The sequence below is a fragment of the Cynoglossus semilaevis genome, chromosome 4, assembly GCF_000523025.1.
Source record: "Cynoglossus semilaevis isolate Cse_v1.0 chromosome 4, Cse_v1.0, whole genome shotgun sequence".
In the NCBI taxonomy this organism is placed as follows: domain Eukaryota; kingdom Metazoa; phylum Chordata; class Actinopteri; order Pleuronectiformes; family Cynoglossidae; genus Cynoglossus; species Cynoglossus semilaevis.
This window is the reverse complement of record NC_024310.1, coordinates 14,181,897-14,199,633: the sequence shown is the minus strand read 5'-3', so window position 1 is coordinate 14,199,633 and position 17,737 is coordinate 14,181,897. Positions and strand designations below refer to the sequence as shown.

Sequence of the window (17,737 nt, the reverse complement as noted above, 5' to 3'; positions counted from 1 at the left end):
TAATAAAATAAAAAAACTTTACTAATCATATTAATCAATATCAGTATTCCACTGTCGATATTAAATGATTCGAAGCTATTTTAGGGGGGAAAGTTGTAATAAATGGTTATTTGGGCCGTGACTAGACAAGATCTGCATTTCAACAACAGAGCAACATATGCGGCGGTCACAGTGTTTTTGTAAATGACACCAGTTTAACAGAATAATTCTTCAGATCCCTCCTCCACCCTGCCTCGCAGTCAGGGGGCACCGTGCGCTTCAATAAGATGCGGCCTGACAAGAAAGAGCACGCCGGGTCAGGAGGCTCTGTGGGCGGCACGGAGGGTGGTCTTGAGGCTTCGTTGGCCGCGGGTTACCCCCGGCTCCACAGCCTTGGATGTCTTTCAACTCAGCAGGGAGCAGCGCCTCCACTGAAACGATCATAGCGCCGTGGATGTCCCCTCCCCGACAAAGGTTGGACCGGTTAGAAGGTTCAATGGACAAGAAACGGCTTGTTGCCACTTTGTTAACAGCTTCAAACAAAGTACATTTACATTTTAAGTGCGAAGCCATCCGAGTTTTATCTCTTTGTAAGAAAACAGTTATAAATCGGATAATTACACTGGTGGTTAAGAGCGATTTCACACTAGTTTTACTTCTTGACATTTTAAATTGATGGCTTTATAGGTTTGAATGTCCTACATTCAGTGATGTGATATAATGTAATATATAATTAAATATCCAAAATGTGTAGGTTAAGAACATTTACTTCACAAACACCACCACTATAGTAACGTATAACATCATTTGTCAGACAGTAGTGAGACCTGCTATGACGTATGGTTCAGAGACAGTGACTCTGTCTAATGGACAAAAGGCTGAGTTGGAGATGAAGAGGCCGAGATCTTCACTGGGAGTGACCAGGATGGACTAGAAATGAGCAGATCAGAGTGGCGGTTAAGGTGGAGCTGTTTGGAGAGAGAAAAGGTGGAGATGGGGGGTTGGGTAACCCCTGAAGAACAGCTGAAAGAAGAAGACAATTATATATATATCCAATGAGCTGTTAAAAGATTAAAACTGTTAAACCAATGAATCACAGGGGAGCTGTGGATTAATCACAGCTAATCACAATCATTTATCTCACTGAGATTAATCAAACTCTAAAATCCTACATTTTACAAACACTTTATATTATGCAAATTGCTGAAACAGAAAGGCAAAGTAGATGATAGGAGTTAGCATATATGTGCTTCACAGCTGTTTTTATTTGTGACTGATCCAATGTTGGAATTAATTAATATGGGAAAATGTCAAGAACAACATAGAAAACTATAACTGAAAAATATATCTTCAACAGTATTAATCGGTCTACAGTTCCTCACAGTCCATTTGACACTTGTGTCAGTCAGGTTTCCAGCTGTAGACGTGTGACTGCCCTGTGCTCAGTTACACTGCTCTGATACAAACTAGGTATTAATATGATACTTTAAGCTCCAGATGTTTCGTGAAGCTTTGAGAACGATGTCCTCCAATGTGTGCAAAAAATATGCTCATTCTGCCCATGCGTTAAAATTAAACTTTAAAACTTAAGACAATTAACACATTCCATTGACATATTTATCTTTTCTATTTTTTTTATCACAAGTAAATTTGTGTGTCAAGGTCAGAGAACCAATCCTCAAACAAGGACACAAATGGTGACTAATTCTTGTTGATGGCATTTGAGAGCTTGGCCCTGGAAAAACCAGTAAAACCAATCACTTTTGCTTTATTAGATTAGAGACAGATGAGGGGAACCAGACTACAGGTCAGCCATAGATCAGACATTTTTTTAAGACGGCAGAAAAAAAAAACAACACCATTGCTTCACTTTGCTTATACTGTACCATTTCCACAATCGGGTTTTAAGGCTGTTCTGTTGCATGTGTATGTGTGTTTGGTACACATGTGTAAACTTTGTGCAATGAATAGGCGTCACAAGGGAAAGCGGCCTTAGCTAAAATATTGGTGTTGCCATGTATACCTGTGGTATTCTTATAATATACTTTCATTTTCTTGGTGTGCAAGAAAGCAGCTCTATCCAACAATTTAAACTTATTTCTCTTTAGAGAAAAAGACGTGAAACAAGCACTCAAAATGTCCTCAGGTGTCTGGCAACATCTTGACAAGTTGATAAGGGCAAGATTGTTTTTTTTTGTTAGACTTAAATTTGCTTCAAATGTCCTATTAAAGAGAACGTGTCTAAGTGTTCTTCCAGATGTGGCTCAGGTGGCTCTTTCCTATCCTCACTTCCACCTTTGCTTCACTCCTCACGCTTCCTGGGAAGATGGCTTCTTGAGCTCCCTGATTTGTTTTACAAGGTAAGTCTTTTCATCATTAAATTGTTCATCTTCCGTTCTGTCATTTTGGAACTTGCTGAGGAACTCGATGAGTTTTGTCTTTTTTTTCAAGCAGGATGTCCAAGATGGGCTGGGACTTGTTGGGGTTGGCAACAAACACCTGTGTGAAGCACAAGAACATTGTTAGATGAGACACTGTTGAACTGATAATGACTTCATTTTTGGAACTGATAAACAAAAGTTTACTCAAAAATATTTTTTTCAGCACCTACATTGCCCAATAAAAAATATTTTGGGTGATGGCAGTTAACGAAGTGAACAGTGACTCTCAATAAAAGTATTGTCCATTTGGAATTTTGTGGATACTTCTGGTAAATCAAAAGCACGCTTTCTACTTTCAGTGAATTCATAAGACATGTAAATTTATATTTTTGTTAAGACCAAGGTGTTTTAATTGCTGCATTTTTTCCCATTTTCTTTCAAATGTACTGGACAGAATATGTCACTTCCTGTCAAACAGCTCAAAAGGTGTCTTTTCTTTCCCTCACTCCTTGTTGAAGATTGGGTAAAGGATTTTCATACCTTAAATACGTGGAAAGCCTCAAACTGGATGTTGCGACTTTTATCCCTTAGGAGGTTCATCATTAGTTTAAGATTTTCTGGTTTGCTGATGTATTTTGTCATTATGATGAAATTGTGCCGGTCAAGAAGCAGCTCACCCAGTAACTGTATTGCACAAAAGGAAGAGAAAGCACTTAGAAATTGATTAAATATGCATTAACAAATAAAACAAATTAAATCACAAATGTATGGTTTATTTATAGAAAATGGTAGCAATAATAAAATGTTCATACTTGACTACCTACATTAGGAACAAGGATTGTGTGGTCAGAGCAATAAATAAAATATAACATAAGACAATAATGGTAATAAATAATTTGAACTTTATTAGGGAAATTCTTATGAATAACAGCAGCTCTGCTGTAATAGGCTGCCCCTGACTGCCTCTGGGAATCAACAATAAATATATATATTTAAATATATTTTATTTAAGTTTTGAACTTCTTTTTTGAGTCAAGGCCATGTGGCTTTTACTGAAGAAAAATAAAAGGATTAAAAAGCTGGACACTGTCTGAGTTGCCAGGGAAAAAATATTTTTCTGTTATACAGTATGTCCCAGGTTTCATTCCAAATAAACTCTCAACTCTAGTAAATCATGGCAGGTGGGGTGTTGGAGGGGTAGGGGTTGTGCCAGGAAGGGCAGTCGCTCTAAAAACTGAGCCAAATTACAAAGCAGACTTCCCCCGATGGTAACCCCTGATGTAGGGAGGTCAAAGAATAATGGATGCAGTAGAGCTGCACTATAACAGGAAACCTCTTTACTGTCAAGAATGTTACTTCTTACCTTGAGAGACTGCCTTTTTGTCACATAGTTTTCTGAGTGGAGTAACTTCTCATATTTACTAAAGAACTGAGGAGGGAGTGAGAAGAGACAGAAAAGAAAATGTGACATGAATTAAACTGAGTCTGTTCAATGTATTCACTAAAACAGAGCTTCACACCCACCAGGTCCTGGAGCTGACACTGGGCCACAGAGAAAAATATGTTCGATATAATTCTTAATTTAATGATTATCACTGAGAAAGACTCTTAAATAACAAAAACCATTAAACAGAGGGTCCTTGGTTTACAACGTCTTTGACATTCTGTGGTCAAGTCACCATCTTCCATATGTTTTAAAGAGTCTTGTTCAATCATTCCAACATACGACTTGAGAAGATGGACTTGTAACATTCACTGGTTGTAGACCATACATTGGATTGTGTTGTTTCTTTGGGACTTTCTTTTTTGTCCTTTATTGCTCTCAGGCATAAGTCATACTTTTCTTATTATTATGATGTTGCTAACACTGTTAGTGTTAGTGTAGGTGAGTGACATACTGTAGGTATTTATGTACAGTATGTGAGATCCCATTTACGGGGAAAATCACACATGTCCTGCCATAGGAACAGAACTCCGACGTAGTTCAAGGACCCCCTGTAAATGTCGCCTGTCAGGATGTTTGTCAAGTCTGGAAGGCCCACAAAGAAAGTAGAAGACAAACATTTTCTTTCAAACTAAAACAAGTTGTTTTTACAGTCTTACAGACTTAGAACACGGGTATATAGTGGGTGGGCTTCAGGGTGGGTTTTTGCTATAATGCTATATAGAACTATCAAAACACCATGAAACAGGTCTGCGATGCAAAAAAACTTTGTTGGGACAATTACATCAACACATTAAGACGATTTGGCCTTTTCATGTATGTAACAGTTACTAATGATAAACGATAAAGTGCAGTTTGATGTGTGTACTTACACTGTCATAATTTTGCTCAAGAAATTCTGCACTCAGTATCTTGTGTCTGGTGAGAAGATCCTGTGGAGACATAATACAAAATATTATGGTACATATATACACACATAAATATGTATATATCATTACGTCCATTCTTGGTTTATTAACCAAAGGAGCAAAAACATATGTCAGAAGTACAAAAAAGGCTAAAGTCCAAGGGCCTTGGCCATAAACAGCATGCAAAAAAGAAAAAAAGAAAAGAATAAATGACCAAAAGATAGCAGCAACAAATAAAATAACACAGTGACAGAGGATGGTGAAATGAGGAGAATGTGTTAGAAATTAATATATTTATTACACAAAAAAATCTTAGTTCCACTGCTTCCATTTTCTTACTTTGAAAGTGGCGAATGCATCTGAGGCGATGTCAAATGTGGACATTTCAACATATCTGAAGAAGTCAAAAAACTGTTCTGACCACAGTGTGATTTTGGCCAGTGGTTCGTGTCTGATGCACTCTCTTAGCATTATTCCGCAGTTTAGAGCAACTTCTGGAGATTCATACCTGCACAGATCAGAAAAAACAAAGTTAACAACTAATCTTCTGAACTATGGGTTATTGTAAGTCTGTATTAAGTTGTTCTAGCACTAATACCATTCCAATTTCCCATGCAGCACCTTGGAAAATTAATTGCCCACTCCTGCTACACAACCTGGGAACCATGTTTTTTTAGAGCACAGTAATCTACTATTAATTTACTGAGTCCTTACTTGTTGTTTTCACAGTTACCACGATACTCTTATTCTCATGCTGGACTGGTAGCAGCTTACTTGCTGTGACAATGACAGCCTCAGGTGCTGCTGACCAACCGGCCATTGGTAGAAATCGATAAACTGTTGAATATTATCATGAAAAAGAGGACAAAGCCATTTTCTGTGGCAGCTAAACAACACGAGGGGCGATAGTATTAAAACAGGAATTCTGTCTTAAATTATTTCAGACCTCCACACAAGCTCACTTTTTAGCAAGCTTTAAGAAAATCTTGCCTTTAACTATATTTGAGCCGTCTGTGGCCTTGTATTTAAACTTGGGGTTCAGTCCTGACTGTGGCATGTTAAGCACTAAGGGCACGTTAATCTCCATTTGGAGATTTATAGGGGCTCGAGTACTGAGCAGTGCACGGACCTCATTGTAACTGCTGGACATTTTATTTATTATTATTATTATTATTATAATCATTTTTACTTTTGAGAACCTAAGAATGCATGAAAGGTTTGAAACCATGGATGTGAGTAGAATAATTAATTGGCCACACCCAGTAATACATTAGCAAAACTAGCATATTCTACGGACATTCATAAAAAAAAAAAATATATATATATATATATATAAAAAATACATTTTACCAAACATGTGAGTAATGATCATTCTGGTCTAAAGAAAGTGCATGTGGTAATTTCACGTTACCAAGTGTGAATCCTCGTGGAAACAATAAATGGCAAATTTTCTTCAGTCTTGTAGTTTTTTCAGAACAGAGGCAGTATCCTCTTTAATTATGGTCATGATCCTCAAGACACATTGCTAATTGTGTGTGGTAAGTATCACTCAAATTGCTCACAATGTTATGTGAAATGACACTGCAATGGTAACGCTTAGAGGTGTGAATTTTAGCTGAAGAAAACCTGCCATACATTAGGGGTGTGTAGAAGCACAGGGCATGACAAATGGCTGAACACTGCCATCGAAGACATTTTAAATTATTAGGCTTTGCAAGTGGTTTTAGACCAATTCTATCTTTTAATGTAGATGATACAATCGAAATAGACAGTGGAACTCTATGTGTATATGTGCATGTCTCTTACCCTTTAAGTAGCATGAAAAGAATATTCTGCTGGGTGCACAAGTACTCCACTGTGGGTGTCCGAGTGCCAATCTGACGCCTCAGGATATTGTTGAAGATCTGAGCCACATCTTTCTTACCCTGACACAACAAAAGGAATTTTAAGAGAGTGTGTCTTAACACAATAGGTTAAGAAAACTAAGTGAAAGGGTTTGCTTTTAAAATAATTTACACAAATATCGACTGGTCGACCAATCTATCTACTTGTCAATGTACAGTTTAGGAATCATTTTTCGAAAGAAAGTTGGATTTTTCCACAGTATTTCCTGAGTGCTTTATCACAGAGAAAATGTTTCATTACAGGATACAGGGGTCCTCCACTTTTGGTTTGGTTCCTACTGGCAAAGCACTCAAATTTTCTTTGAAAGTCGTAACTAACATGCAATTACATATTATTTAGTCTGTGCTGTACTGGACAAGTTTGTCTTTTTCTCACATTGTTAACAAGTTAGCAGATACTGTGTAAACATATCATGGATAAAATAACACAAAACTTACCTCAAAGTCAATGAGCTGTAAACCTGCTATCAAGGTACTGAGTAAGCCACTGTTATAGAGCTCCTGAGCTAGCTGTGCTACTGCTTCTGTCTGAGGCTCTTTCTCATTCGTCCCATAAAGGATCTCCTTCATGGCCACCAGGCTCTTTGACACCTCTTCTGTTGCCTAAGAAAAGCATATACTGCATGAAAACCAAAAGCATCCACATACACCAAAGCAGATCTTATATGAATAAAATGCCAATGTTTTTATTGTCATATGACTGTTGGCCTAAAACATTAATATTAATATCAACAATAATATTGATATTATTGTTATTATCAATGATAATAATAATTATAATAATAATAATATCCAAACAAAATCCTCTTTAATTTTACCACTCACTGAAAAAACTTTAAGAGGATTATCTGTACCTTCTCTGCTTTTTTGTCAGAAATGTCTTGTTTTTCAAGCACTGTCATGTTGTCTTTAAGGTTCCTGACGATGTCTGCTGGTGACTTGTGGGACTTGCCAAAGGGGAAAGGCATGATAGGGTGTTACCACGAGTAGCCAGACAGCGTACTCTCCACCTGGGAAGAAAGTTTAATCACTAGATCAGAGTCATAGCCATGTAAGGATGCAGAGTATCACTGTCTATCAGATCCTCTGTGATATCCTTGGCCATTACAAATGCCAACCATTAATTATATCATGTATAATTATATTAGGGCTTTCAAAATGAATGTGGTAATGATGTTAATTGATTTGTGAAGATTAGTAAGAGTACGTTTTTAATGCATTTTAAAGCATCATCACTATCACCCTCACTGTACTATATATCCACTAACTCCACCCTCCACTTATCTTCACCCTAATACACAGACCCACAAACTGTGGGCAATAGTGACGGTGGCTTTTAGACTGCATAAGAAGTTGCAACATTTAAAACTTTGGTGAAGCCCTTGACCTCAACAATATTAATCGGTCTTTAGTCCATTGCAATCCAGTTTACAACTGTGTCAGTCAGCTTGTCAGATGTAGACTAACTTACAGCCCCGAAACTAGTCTGACAAGCCGGAAGTTGAAGCCTCCACAAACACATACTGAACACATACTTATCGACTGTGATTAGAGCAACAGTAAGTAGATGGATAGTGAAACTATTGGATATTCAGTGAGCCTCATTGTGCCAATGTTAAAATTTGAAAAAACTGATTAATATGTAGGTATTTAAAAAAATAATTCATGCGATTAAGGTGAGACTTTCCACAGCCCTAATGTATACATACATTTATTGTAAACGTGCACGTACAGTATATATTCATCAACAACATCAACTAATACACAGCCGATACACAAGTTGTCGTCAACACACACTGCAAAGCAACCTTATTTTAAAATACCACCTCAATGCCCAGCATGTGTTTGTGGAAGCTTCATCTACAGGTCAGCCATGGCCTTGTTGAGCATATACTTAATGTGCATATTGCAAAATTAATTATTCTCTACATAGAATGCTCAAATCAATAGTACCAGAATCCAAAAAGCCACAATTGCTAAGCAGGAAATAGTTTGGCACAACAAATGATAATAAGCTGCAAAAAGCTACCAAATATTTTATGCAGGTGGGATTTAAAAAGAGTAACGTGTCAAATAACGTGTTGCTTTAAATCACTTAACAAACATCTTTATCAAATGAATATCTGATGGAACAGGATGCTTTTACACCATTTTTTTCTAGATACAATGACCCGGCTTTCAAAGGAACCCAGCAGAAACACTTGCAGGAGCAACAATAGATCTTCTGAAAGTGTAATTTAAAAACACAAACAAAAAAAATTCCACATACATATACCAATACATTTTTTAGTTTGGGTGAACTGGGGGTTCGATTACAGGTGACACCTGTGAGTAGACAGAGCAAGTGCTAACCTCTCAATAACAAAGGACCTTTGCATGCCAAAAACTAATCTTTATGTAATTAAAAAATATATAGTCTTCAAACAAAAACATTATACAATATATCAATAACTTAATATCAATAAAACAAAGAATAACAGAAGGACTAGGGATAAAAAAGATTGTGTATAGTTGAAGTGAATGAGTGTCTCACATCATCTGTGCATTTCACTAAAAAACCACGAACTAAACACTATATTCTGTTCTCCTGGGAACAAACATCACTTAGACTTTTGTTTAAATTAAGTAAATTAACACAATGTTGTCAAATAACTCGACAAACAGTAACTAGTTAAGGTGTAAACACATCTCTACACTGTGCTGTTAAACTGACACGGAACATTAGCTTATTTAGCAATGAGGCTTGGGTCTTTGTTTGTTATAATATATTTCTAATATTGTAATAAAAATCTTACAATAGCCTTGCTGACATCATTGTCCTCATGCTGAAATACCTCCAAACTGTCGAGTCATTGGATCAGGGCATTATTTCCAGTAAGGGCATATATTATACATTTATATATAGATACTCTTTAATGTGCAAAAACCTAAGCCTAAGGCTAAAGCTACTGTTGTTGCCCCTGAGCAATGTCATACAAACGTTGAACTAGTAGAGTCTCTTGACGTCTATGGAGATTGCAAGTACGACGTATAGTCTTGTGCAGTGACTTCAATGTACAATCAAACCAGTTAGCAAAGCTAAAAATAAAAAGAATGTAGTATTTCGCAAGCACAATAACACAGAGCTGTTGTGTAATTCAGCTGTAGTACCACTTTACAGGGCAAGTTCTTTCTGTTAGCTAACGTGGTATGCTATTCTTTCATCACATTTCCGTGTCAAAGCGTTCTGGTATCCCACTAGACTGTCACACTTAGTCGCCACACTGTGATTTAGGAGCGAAGGAAATCCACACTTAACAGTGGCTTTTGTAGCGTCACGACGACAGCGTTATTTCGCCATGCTAGCACAACGTTAGCTAGGCCTGGAAGTGACAGTGCTGTGAAAGTCATGCTTAACTGAAGCAGAAAGTAACCACCACCTGCAGACTAAGCGTCAGCTAAACGCTTCCGTAGTCGACTATAGCCTGTTAGCAAGTGGGACAAACTAATCGAGCTCTCTTTGAAACAACCGTTTTCGACAAGTGAGGCCAGAAGTTCACTGACTGTGTGTGTTTATATGTTGCGTTGCATACACAAAATACCTCGAAAATGGCGTTTTCAATAGTTTCCCCAATTTGTCAGGACGGCAGTCGGTAACCCAGTGATTCCTGAGAAGAGAGCTGCTTTGTTTCCGTGTCGCCTAATCTTCTATTGCAATCTGGTTTGTTTTTGCAACCTCCGTGTGCCAGACTCGTTGTTACCACCAGCAGCGATAGTAGAGTCCTGTGCAGGCTATTTGTTTCACTTCTACCGCCCCCTCTGCATAGAGTAGGGTCGGGGTCCTTAAACACATGCGTCGCTGCATGTGAAATGTGACGCATGTTGCATTTAGGTGCTCTTTGGAAATTGATTCTTGAAAACTAAAACCTGCAATAAATCCTCCTCACTAAATTTGTGAAACCCGTGGTTTAATTTGTTTTTGTAGCGAATGCATTCGACTGTGAATGTGTATAATGTAGTGATATGTTTATATTTTGTAGATGTAGTGTCGTAAATACCAACCTTTGGTACATGGAAATGTGCCAGTCTCTCTCCCCATAGACACACCGTACTGTAATCCACTGAAGAAGAAGTGGACCAGCCTTCAGAGATCATCAGATCTTGGTGGCATGGTTCTTGGGAGCACTGCCATTAATGTCATTTGAGGGAAGTTGTGGGACTTACTGTATCTGTATATCACTGCCTTTTAGATACAAATATTTAGGTCTGCTTCCACTAGAGGATAATGCAATGCTTAGTGGTTAAGGAAGAACACTTGGGTCTGGAAGATAGCAGGTTCAAATCCACCAGCTGCCAAGTTACCACTGAGGTGCTCTGAGCATGGTACTGTCCCCTCCCCGGGCTCAAAGAGCTGCCCACTGTTCACTTTGGTGATGGGTTAAAAGCAGAGGTCACATTTTGGTCACAATGACAAGGAGTTCACTTTCCTTTCCATCCTATGTTATTTGGTTTATTTTATTTCCATGTTGAACGAGAATCCCAGTCTGGTAAACAAGCATTTCATTGTGGTACTATTATTCCACAACCCTGTTACAACCATGAATTGTTTTTGGCTAACTTAGTATGTAAAGGACTGACTTAATGGAACAGATATGTGTTTTCATCAGACAAAAGATACACAAGCACAGAACACAAGTGAAGAGATAAGTCACTGTTTTGTTTAAATTTTTTTATTATTACAACGTGTTAACATCTGAACTACAAAAAATGTACAATGTATCAAGTTAACATCTCACATACACAAACACAATTGGCATTGGAACAAACCGACATAACTGTACATGTGCCAGCACAGAGTGGTAAAAAGACATTTCATTTTAAAAGCATTTCCCTCTGTTTGAACGGGGCCTCTGGAAAAACATTAGGGTGAAAACACAGCAGTTCATCTTCATCATCATCTTCAGCTGCATTTGACACAGGTATGTGGTGATGCTCTTAACTTTATTTATTTATTTTTTTACACTAAATAGATTACAAAAATCTGGAGTTTATACACACATTTAATCTGTTTTATGTTTTTGTTTAAAGTAACTTAACGTGGAATTTATTTGAGGTAGGATCCATCTCCAAAAACAAGCAACAACTACTTTCTTACATAAAATAAACCATGAGAAAAAGAAAAAGGTCAACAAATAAAACACAAATTTAACTTAAAATCATTAAAACAAAGTAACCCAAACATGTTCTTGGTCCACTCTGTGTTACATTCAAAGGCTCTGCCACACTTTGCCCCAATACTACGTTAACGAGAGACAAGCACAGAGTGACTGTGGCCAGTGTTGACGTAACTCAATGCTTCTCCAAGACGAATCCTGTAAAGGCCGACTTTGAAGACTGTTGGTCTTAGATTGGTGACTGCTTACATTTAAATGATGGATATGAAGGATAAGTCTTGTGTAATTATGTTAAGATTTAAGGAAGCAAAAAGAAGACTTAGGAAATACTGACTTGGTGGTGATGGTTAAACCCAAATGCACCTTCATGTGTCGACAGGGGGCAGAGAAATCATATAAATATAAACTGAAAAAGTTTTGCAAACACTGAATTGATGTTTGAGCATCACATGTGGCTCAAACCATGGTGCAGCATAAACTAGTTCTAATGTAGTCACAGAACATTTGAAGGAAAATCTCCGTCCACAGCTTTATCCAAGATTTAGATGATAAGGATCTAGAAGTAGATGTAGACTGGACAGATATTACTGTCATGGATACTTGTTTTATTTCAATGTCTTTTATTCTGTAACATTATTCCTTTTGTCTCAGTAACAGACATAATGATGAGGGTTCTGACTTATTTAAAGTTGTTTATATTTTTGGTGTAACTTAGATAGTTGAGATACTTAGCACTTAAAATTAAATTAATTAGGTTCTAAGCTGTAGCTTTTACACAGTTTCACATGAAATGAGGTAGGCAAGTTAAACAGTGAGGTGAAGCTACGGTCATAGCACGACATACCAAAGACACTTACAGGGAACTTATTTGTCCTTCTTTTGAAGTACCATAGATGAACATTTTTCAGCAACAAATCTGTCACTGCCTTTTGTTTCTACCAACACTATCCTCAAATCAGTTTTTGACGAGGACAGTTTTAAAACAGAAGACATTTCTGCAACGTCTTCGTCATGTGACAGTGTTTGTTCCTTGTTACCTATTTTATGGCCAAACCACAACTTACTGTAGTTTTCATGTCTAAAAAAACAAACAAAAAAAAAAACGCCATAAAGCAGCAGCTAATGCTTTGTCAAGTAAAAGCACATGTAAACGTGAAGATAATGTTTTAACTGAGGGAATTTGCCTTAGAGTTTGAATGCAACACTCAGAAACCTAACAGAAAATAAATTATTTATGTCAGATTTCCCCTTTTGAGGTCAGCGAACTCATCAGTTAAGCTTTAAGACCAGCGTTCCTTTTAACGACGTGTTTTTTTTATGTCTTTAATGAAACCATAAATTACTGGAACTGTCAAACGGCAATGCTTGGCTGCCTTTGAATAACTTTTTAAATAGTATAATTATTTTATCTGTGAATATTATATTATATATTTGGAGTAAATCTTTGTATTTAAAAATTGGGCAACTATATTTTTTGGAACTTCTAAATGAGAACTTTTCACATTGTTGTGGAGCTCTGCCTCACTGAATAAGGATGGACTTGGAGTCAAAGAAAGAAAAGAAAATCTCGGTGGACAAAAGTCACCAGCAATATGTTCAAACTAAATGCAATCTGTGCGTTTGTGTGAGAAGAACAGCCTTGTGTTTTCTCATTTTCATTCACTGTGTGTGTTGTGAGCTCATACGGGTCTCTGTGATAACTCTGCTTCATGAGCCAGAGCCTGATTGTTCTTCGTGGCTCAGCTCATCGTCCAGTTCTCCCATGTCTATGTCTGGCACATCATCCTCCACAAGTGTGCCTGCTGGGTCTTCACAGTACACACATTCCTGCAATTATGAAAAAAAAAAGGGACAAAGTTCATTTGTTTTTCTATGTAAAATAAAAAATATGTTTTGCTTTTCTGTGCAAAAATGGGTTTTCCATTGAATGTTTACATATTGTAAACTAATGTGTTCTGTGTAGTTTCCCACATAAAGTCAACATTTTCACTAATATCAGAAACATGTAATGAAACAATTTATAAACCACATTTTAGGAAAGTCTGGGGAATGAATTGCATGTACTTATTTTCCAGGACCTCAAAGGAGCCAATTAATTTTGGTCACAGTGACAATGATGTTGACTGCATTAGGTGAGTGATTATAGTGGTATGAATGACCTAGTCTGACCCCTTGTCAACAGTTACTTTTACATATGATGCATGTGACACTGACCTTGACATTAATCGCAGCAGGTAGACCCCCCCGTCTTATCCATGGGTGTTCCTCCAAAAGCTCTCGTCGTTGCTCTGAGGAAAAGTGAGGCTGGCTCTTCTGCATCTGCCTTAGCCTCTCCTTGTCTTCACGTAGAACCTTTTGAATGTCCCTGTTTTTTGTTTTATAGAAAAAAAAAACACACCAGTATTTAGACACGTTACCAATGTTTAAAAAGAGGTCTTGGCATTTCACTCATGTCTATTTGCATTAAATGTGAAGAACTCACCTAGATGGTAGCTGATAGGTCAACATGACTTTGTCGTTGGTGTTGGCCATCAGCAGCCAGAGTGGCTCCTGAAGGCAACATTTGATGAAATGCTCTTTTTCTCCCTGAGAGGAGGCCTTGGTCTGAGACTGTCCAGTTTCAGAGCCCTCTTTGGCCCTGGTTTTGGATATAGAATTGGCCTTAGTGTTGTGTTCTAGAGAGTCCACACTGCCAAAATATTTGCTGGTGTTGCTGCTTCCTAGACAGGGTTGAAGACAGACATAACAACTTATTACAGTTATCTTAGAAAGGGATGAAACGCTGGATTCATTTTCATTCATATTTAGAAACACGGAAAGAAAATAAGTGAATCATAATTTATATTTAATTACAAATTCCTACAACAGAAAAGAGCATGAATGGAACAGGCAAGGAACTGACAACATGCAGTCCCTAATGTATTACCAGGTGTTTGGAAACTAAACTACTATACAGAGTCAAACAACATAGACTGACAAATGGTTGTTAATTTAGCTGCAACCTCCAGGCTTGTGTGTGTTTTTCTCTGTGTTGGAAGAATCAGTATTTTTTAATAGTGTCTCCTAAAATCCTGTGGGAGAGGTTCCTACTGACCTGTTCTGCTTCCCGAGGTTCCACTAGCTGAAGTCCCACAGCGGTTACAGCCAGAACCTGATCCTGAACCCATTGAGCCTGAGGTGGCTGATCCAGTGCCAGAGTGCGAGTCCTCCTGCTCCTGCAAAAGGATATCCAGCAAGTCGCAGGAGGAGGAGTTACTGTCACTGTGTCCACCATCTCCTAGAGACACCACCTATGATATACAGCAACAATGTCAGAGACCAAAAAAACACCAATGTAATGTGGTGTGAATTTATAAATGTAGTGAATAGGCTACAGTGGGTCAGTCCAGCTAAAACTACAGCCTTTTCTCTGCCATCTCTAAATTTAACTGATAACAGAGTATTCAGTACACTAGGCTGAGTATAATGCTCACTTGTGGCTGGTTCTCTGTGTTTATAAAACCGCCACTCTTCTCCGACGCTGCCGCTGTGACGCTGCCCGGGCCTCCTGCAGGGGGCGCCATACTGTCTTGACGTTCAACCGACCGCTGTCCATCCTCCATACTCAGCAGATTGAGTTGTAGTGGAGAGCTGCATCGTGACTCAAACAGTGGCGGGGAGGTAGTCGGCTCTCGTGTTCCCGATGCTGGAGTGGAGGACCGGGATGCTGCGCCCTCTCGGGGCTCTATATCAGGGGCTTTCGAGGGCTCTTTGGTGAGGTAATGGAAGGGTTGCACTGGAAATGAAGTTTGGGCAGCAAAATTGGTTTGCACTGGGAAAGAGGGCTGGACAGTGAAGGGCTGCTGGCTAGGGTAGGCTGGCTGAGGGGTTGGAAATGGCTGTTGGGGAGTAAATCCAGTTTGCACAGGGAACTGGTGTTGGTTGGTGAATGAAGGCTGTGTTTGCATGGTGTATGCTAGCTGTGGGGGCTGGAAGGGCTGTTGGGCGGCGTATGCAGATTGTGTCTGGTTTTCGAGAAGAAACTGGGGAGAGGGTGTAGCCCCCATATGCCCAAGCTGTCCCATTTGGGGGAAAATATAATTTGGCAGCACCAAAGCTACCACGGGTGTTACCATAGGGGTGGGAAATGGCGTGGGTGTAGGTGGAGCTTGAGTACTCTGCCCGTCTCCAAAGCCTGTGGAAAGGGAGGGGTCAAGATGAGGAGCCTGGGCAGGGGCAGCAGCTGCTGGTGGGTAGAGCGGGTATGCAGGCACCATCGTAGGGTAGGGGACATTAAAAGCTGACTGGGAGGCTTCAGATGGCGACCATGATGTTTGGTTTAGACCCTGCAGAGGGGGGCGGAGCTTGTGGTTGGACACAGTGCTGTCCGACGAATCGCCATGCTTCATTCGTGGCTTTTTCGACTTCCTGCTGCGGTTGTTCTTCTTGGCAGTGTTCTCCTGTCTGGTGGTCCCTGTTTTAGGGGCAGCTGGAGTTTCAGCAGACTCTGAAATGAAAAGTGAAACGTCCAAAGGTTGGTAACTATTATTGATTTGTAAGACGGCAAACATCACATATACATGTGTGATGCATAGATAGAGGTCCTTGAACGTGTTGCTGAACCACAACTTGATCATAAATAATTTGAACTCTACTTTTACAGATATTGGACAAAATAAAACCAGGTTTTCTTAGAAAAAAGAAAACAGTCCAACAGAGTGGACACATCACAGCTGAACGACACTTCCTGTAAAAAGCTCACTTTTTTCTACTGCTGCATTTCCTATTGTAAAAATAAACCCGTACCCTTGTCCTGGTGAAGATATTTGAAATAGTCCTTCTGTAAGCTCCTGGCGCTGCGAAGTCCTCTGCAGCGGCTGAGGAAGGCCTGCTCCTCTTTCTGAGTGTGAGCTGCCAGCACCTGTTTAGTCAGTCCTAGTTTCTTGTATGCCTCCTTTTCCTGACTGGGTGGAGACACCATGCTGCCGGGCAGAGTTGGAGGCACCGGGCTCTCTGCAACATCCTCGATTATCTCTGAAGGATACAACAAAAGACAAATGCAACACGTTTCTCAGACAAATATGACTAAAAACATGTGTGTGTTCCATGTGTGTGTGTTATACACAGCTGTATTACAATAAATCAAATTTTTGAACAAACCTGATTCTGGCTGAGGTTTTTTGTCTCCCACATGAACAATGGTGCTGCTGTAGCTGCACTGTGAGGTGATGGACACCACACTCTCAGCCTTGCTGGGTAGACTGAGGGGGGCCAGAGACTCCCCTACAACTGCCCCAGATGGAGGTTTTTTGGGTGCTTTCAGGTTGGACAGGTCTGGTTGGGCATCTAGCATCAGAGTGTCTGCTTGGGTGGATGAAGGGAAAAAGAAAAACAATGATGAGAATGGTGGCAGTTGGCCATTCACTTCCATTACAGTAGTACATGTCTATGACACACAGATGTGCATCATATTCACTTGCCTGTGTTTTTGTCCTGAGCCACCTGTAATGCGTCCGCTGGACCCTTCTTGCCGTCGTCAGAGTTGGAGGAGGTGGTGTTGGAGGAGAACTGGTACTTTCTTTTCACTGTGATTGGGATGTTACAACTTTCCAAGTATCTGGGGATTAGATTAGAAACCAATCACTTGGGTTGTCTGCAGCACTGTTTGTTTCCCTGACTACAGATGTAGTCTTGGCCTTTTAATATATTTCACATTATTTTGATTTGTGTATTAGATTGCACACTTTTTTGACTAAAGGAGACAACTTAGCATTGATTTATAAATTTTAGATGATGTTACTAATTCTGTCATATTTTCTTCTACACATTTTTCAGAGCAAACAAGCTGTTTACAGAGCAACTAAAACGTGCTTCGCTTTCACAGTGGTAGCAAAGTGTATTCTTTGGAAGTAAACTGTAGTGTTGTTGTGAATTATTTTATATATAAGTGGAAAGCCACCTTAATGACTACAGATTGTTGAAATCAATC

At 39.1% G+C, this 17,737-nt stretch overlaps 2 protein-coding genes across 2 annotated transcripts in view; both read right to left on the bottom strand.

Annotated features, from left to right (window-relative positions):
• Nucleotides 1–1,214: 1,214 nt before the first annotated feature.
• LOC103378225 (calcium-binding protein 39-like) lies at nt 1,215–10,463 on the bottom strand. Its single transcript, XM_025054884.1, is given in 10 exon segments — nt 1,215–2,429; nt 2,431–2,478; nt 2,901–3,044; nt 3,724–3,789; nt 4,677–4,736; nt 5,052–5,220; nt 6,519–6,637; nt 7,055–7,219; nt 7,471–7,626; nt 10,198–10,463. Coding segments are annotated over 9 exon segments (1,026 nt in total). The 5' UTR covers nt 7,585–7,626; nt 10,198–10,463; the 3' UTR covers nt 1,215–2,288.
• Nucleotides 10,464–11,309: 846 nt separating this feature from the next.
• LOC103378226 (period circadian regulator 2) overlaps nt 11,310–17,737 on the bottom strand; it is a 13,807-nt gene continuing 7,379 nt past the window's right edge. Inside the window, exons 15-22 of the mRNA XM_008309358.3 lie at nt 17,229–17,365; nt 16,909–17,109; nt 16,555–16,782; nt 15,243–16,255; nt 14,864–15,059; nt 14,252–14,489; nt 13,984–14,134; nt 11,310–13,596 (exon numbers count right to left, since the gene is read on the bottom strand). Of these exons, the coding sequence (XP_008307580.1) occupies nt 13,477–13,596; nt 13,984–14,134; nt 14,252–14,489; nt 14,864–15,059; nt 15,243–16,255; nt 16,555–16,782; nt 16,909–17,109; nt 17,229–17,365 (2,284 nt within the window). The 3' untranslated portion in view covers nt 11,310–13,476. The remainder of the gene's footprint in view (nt 13,597–13,983; nt 14,135–14,251; nt 14,490–14,863; nt 15,060–15,242; nt 16,256–16,554; nt 16,783–16,908; nt 17,110–17,228; nt 17,366–17,737) is intronic.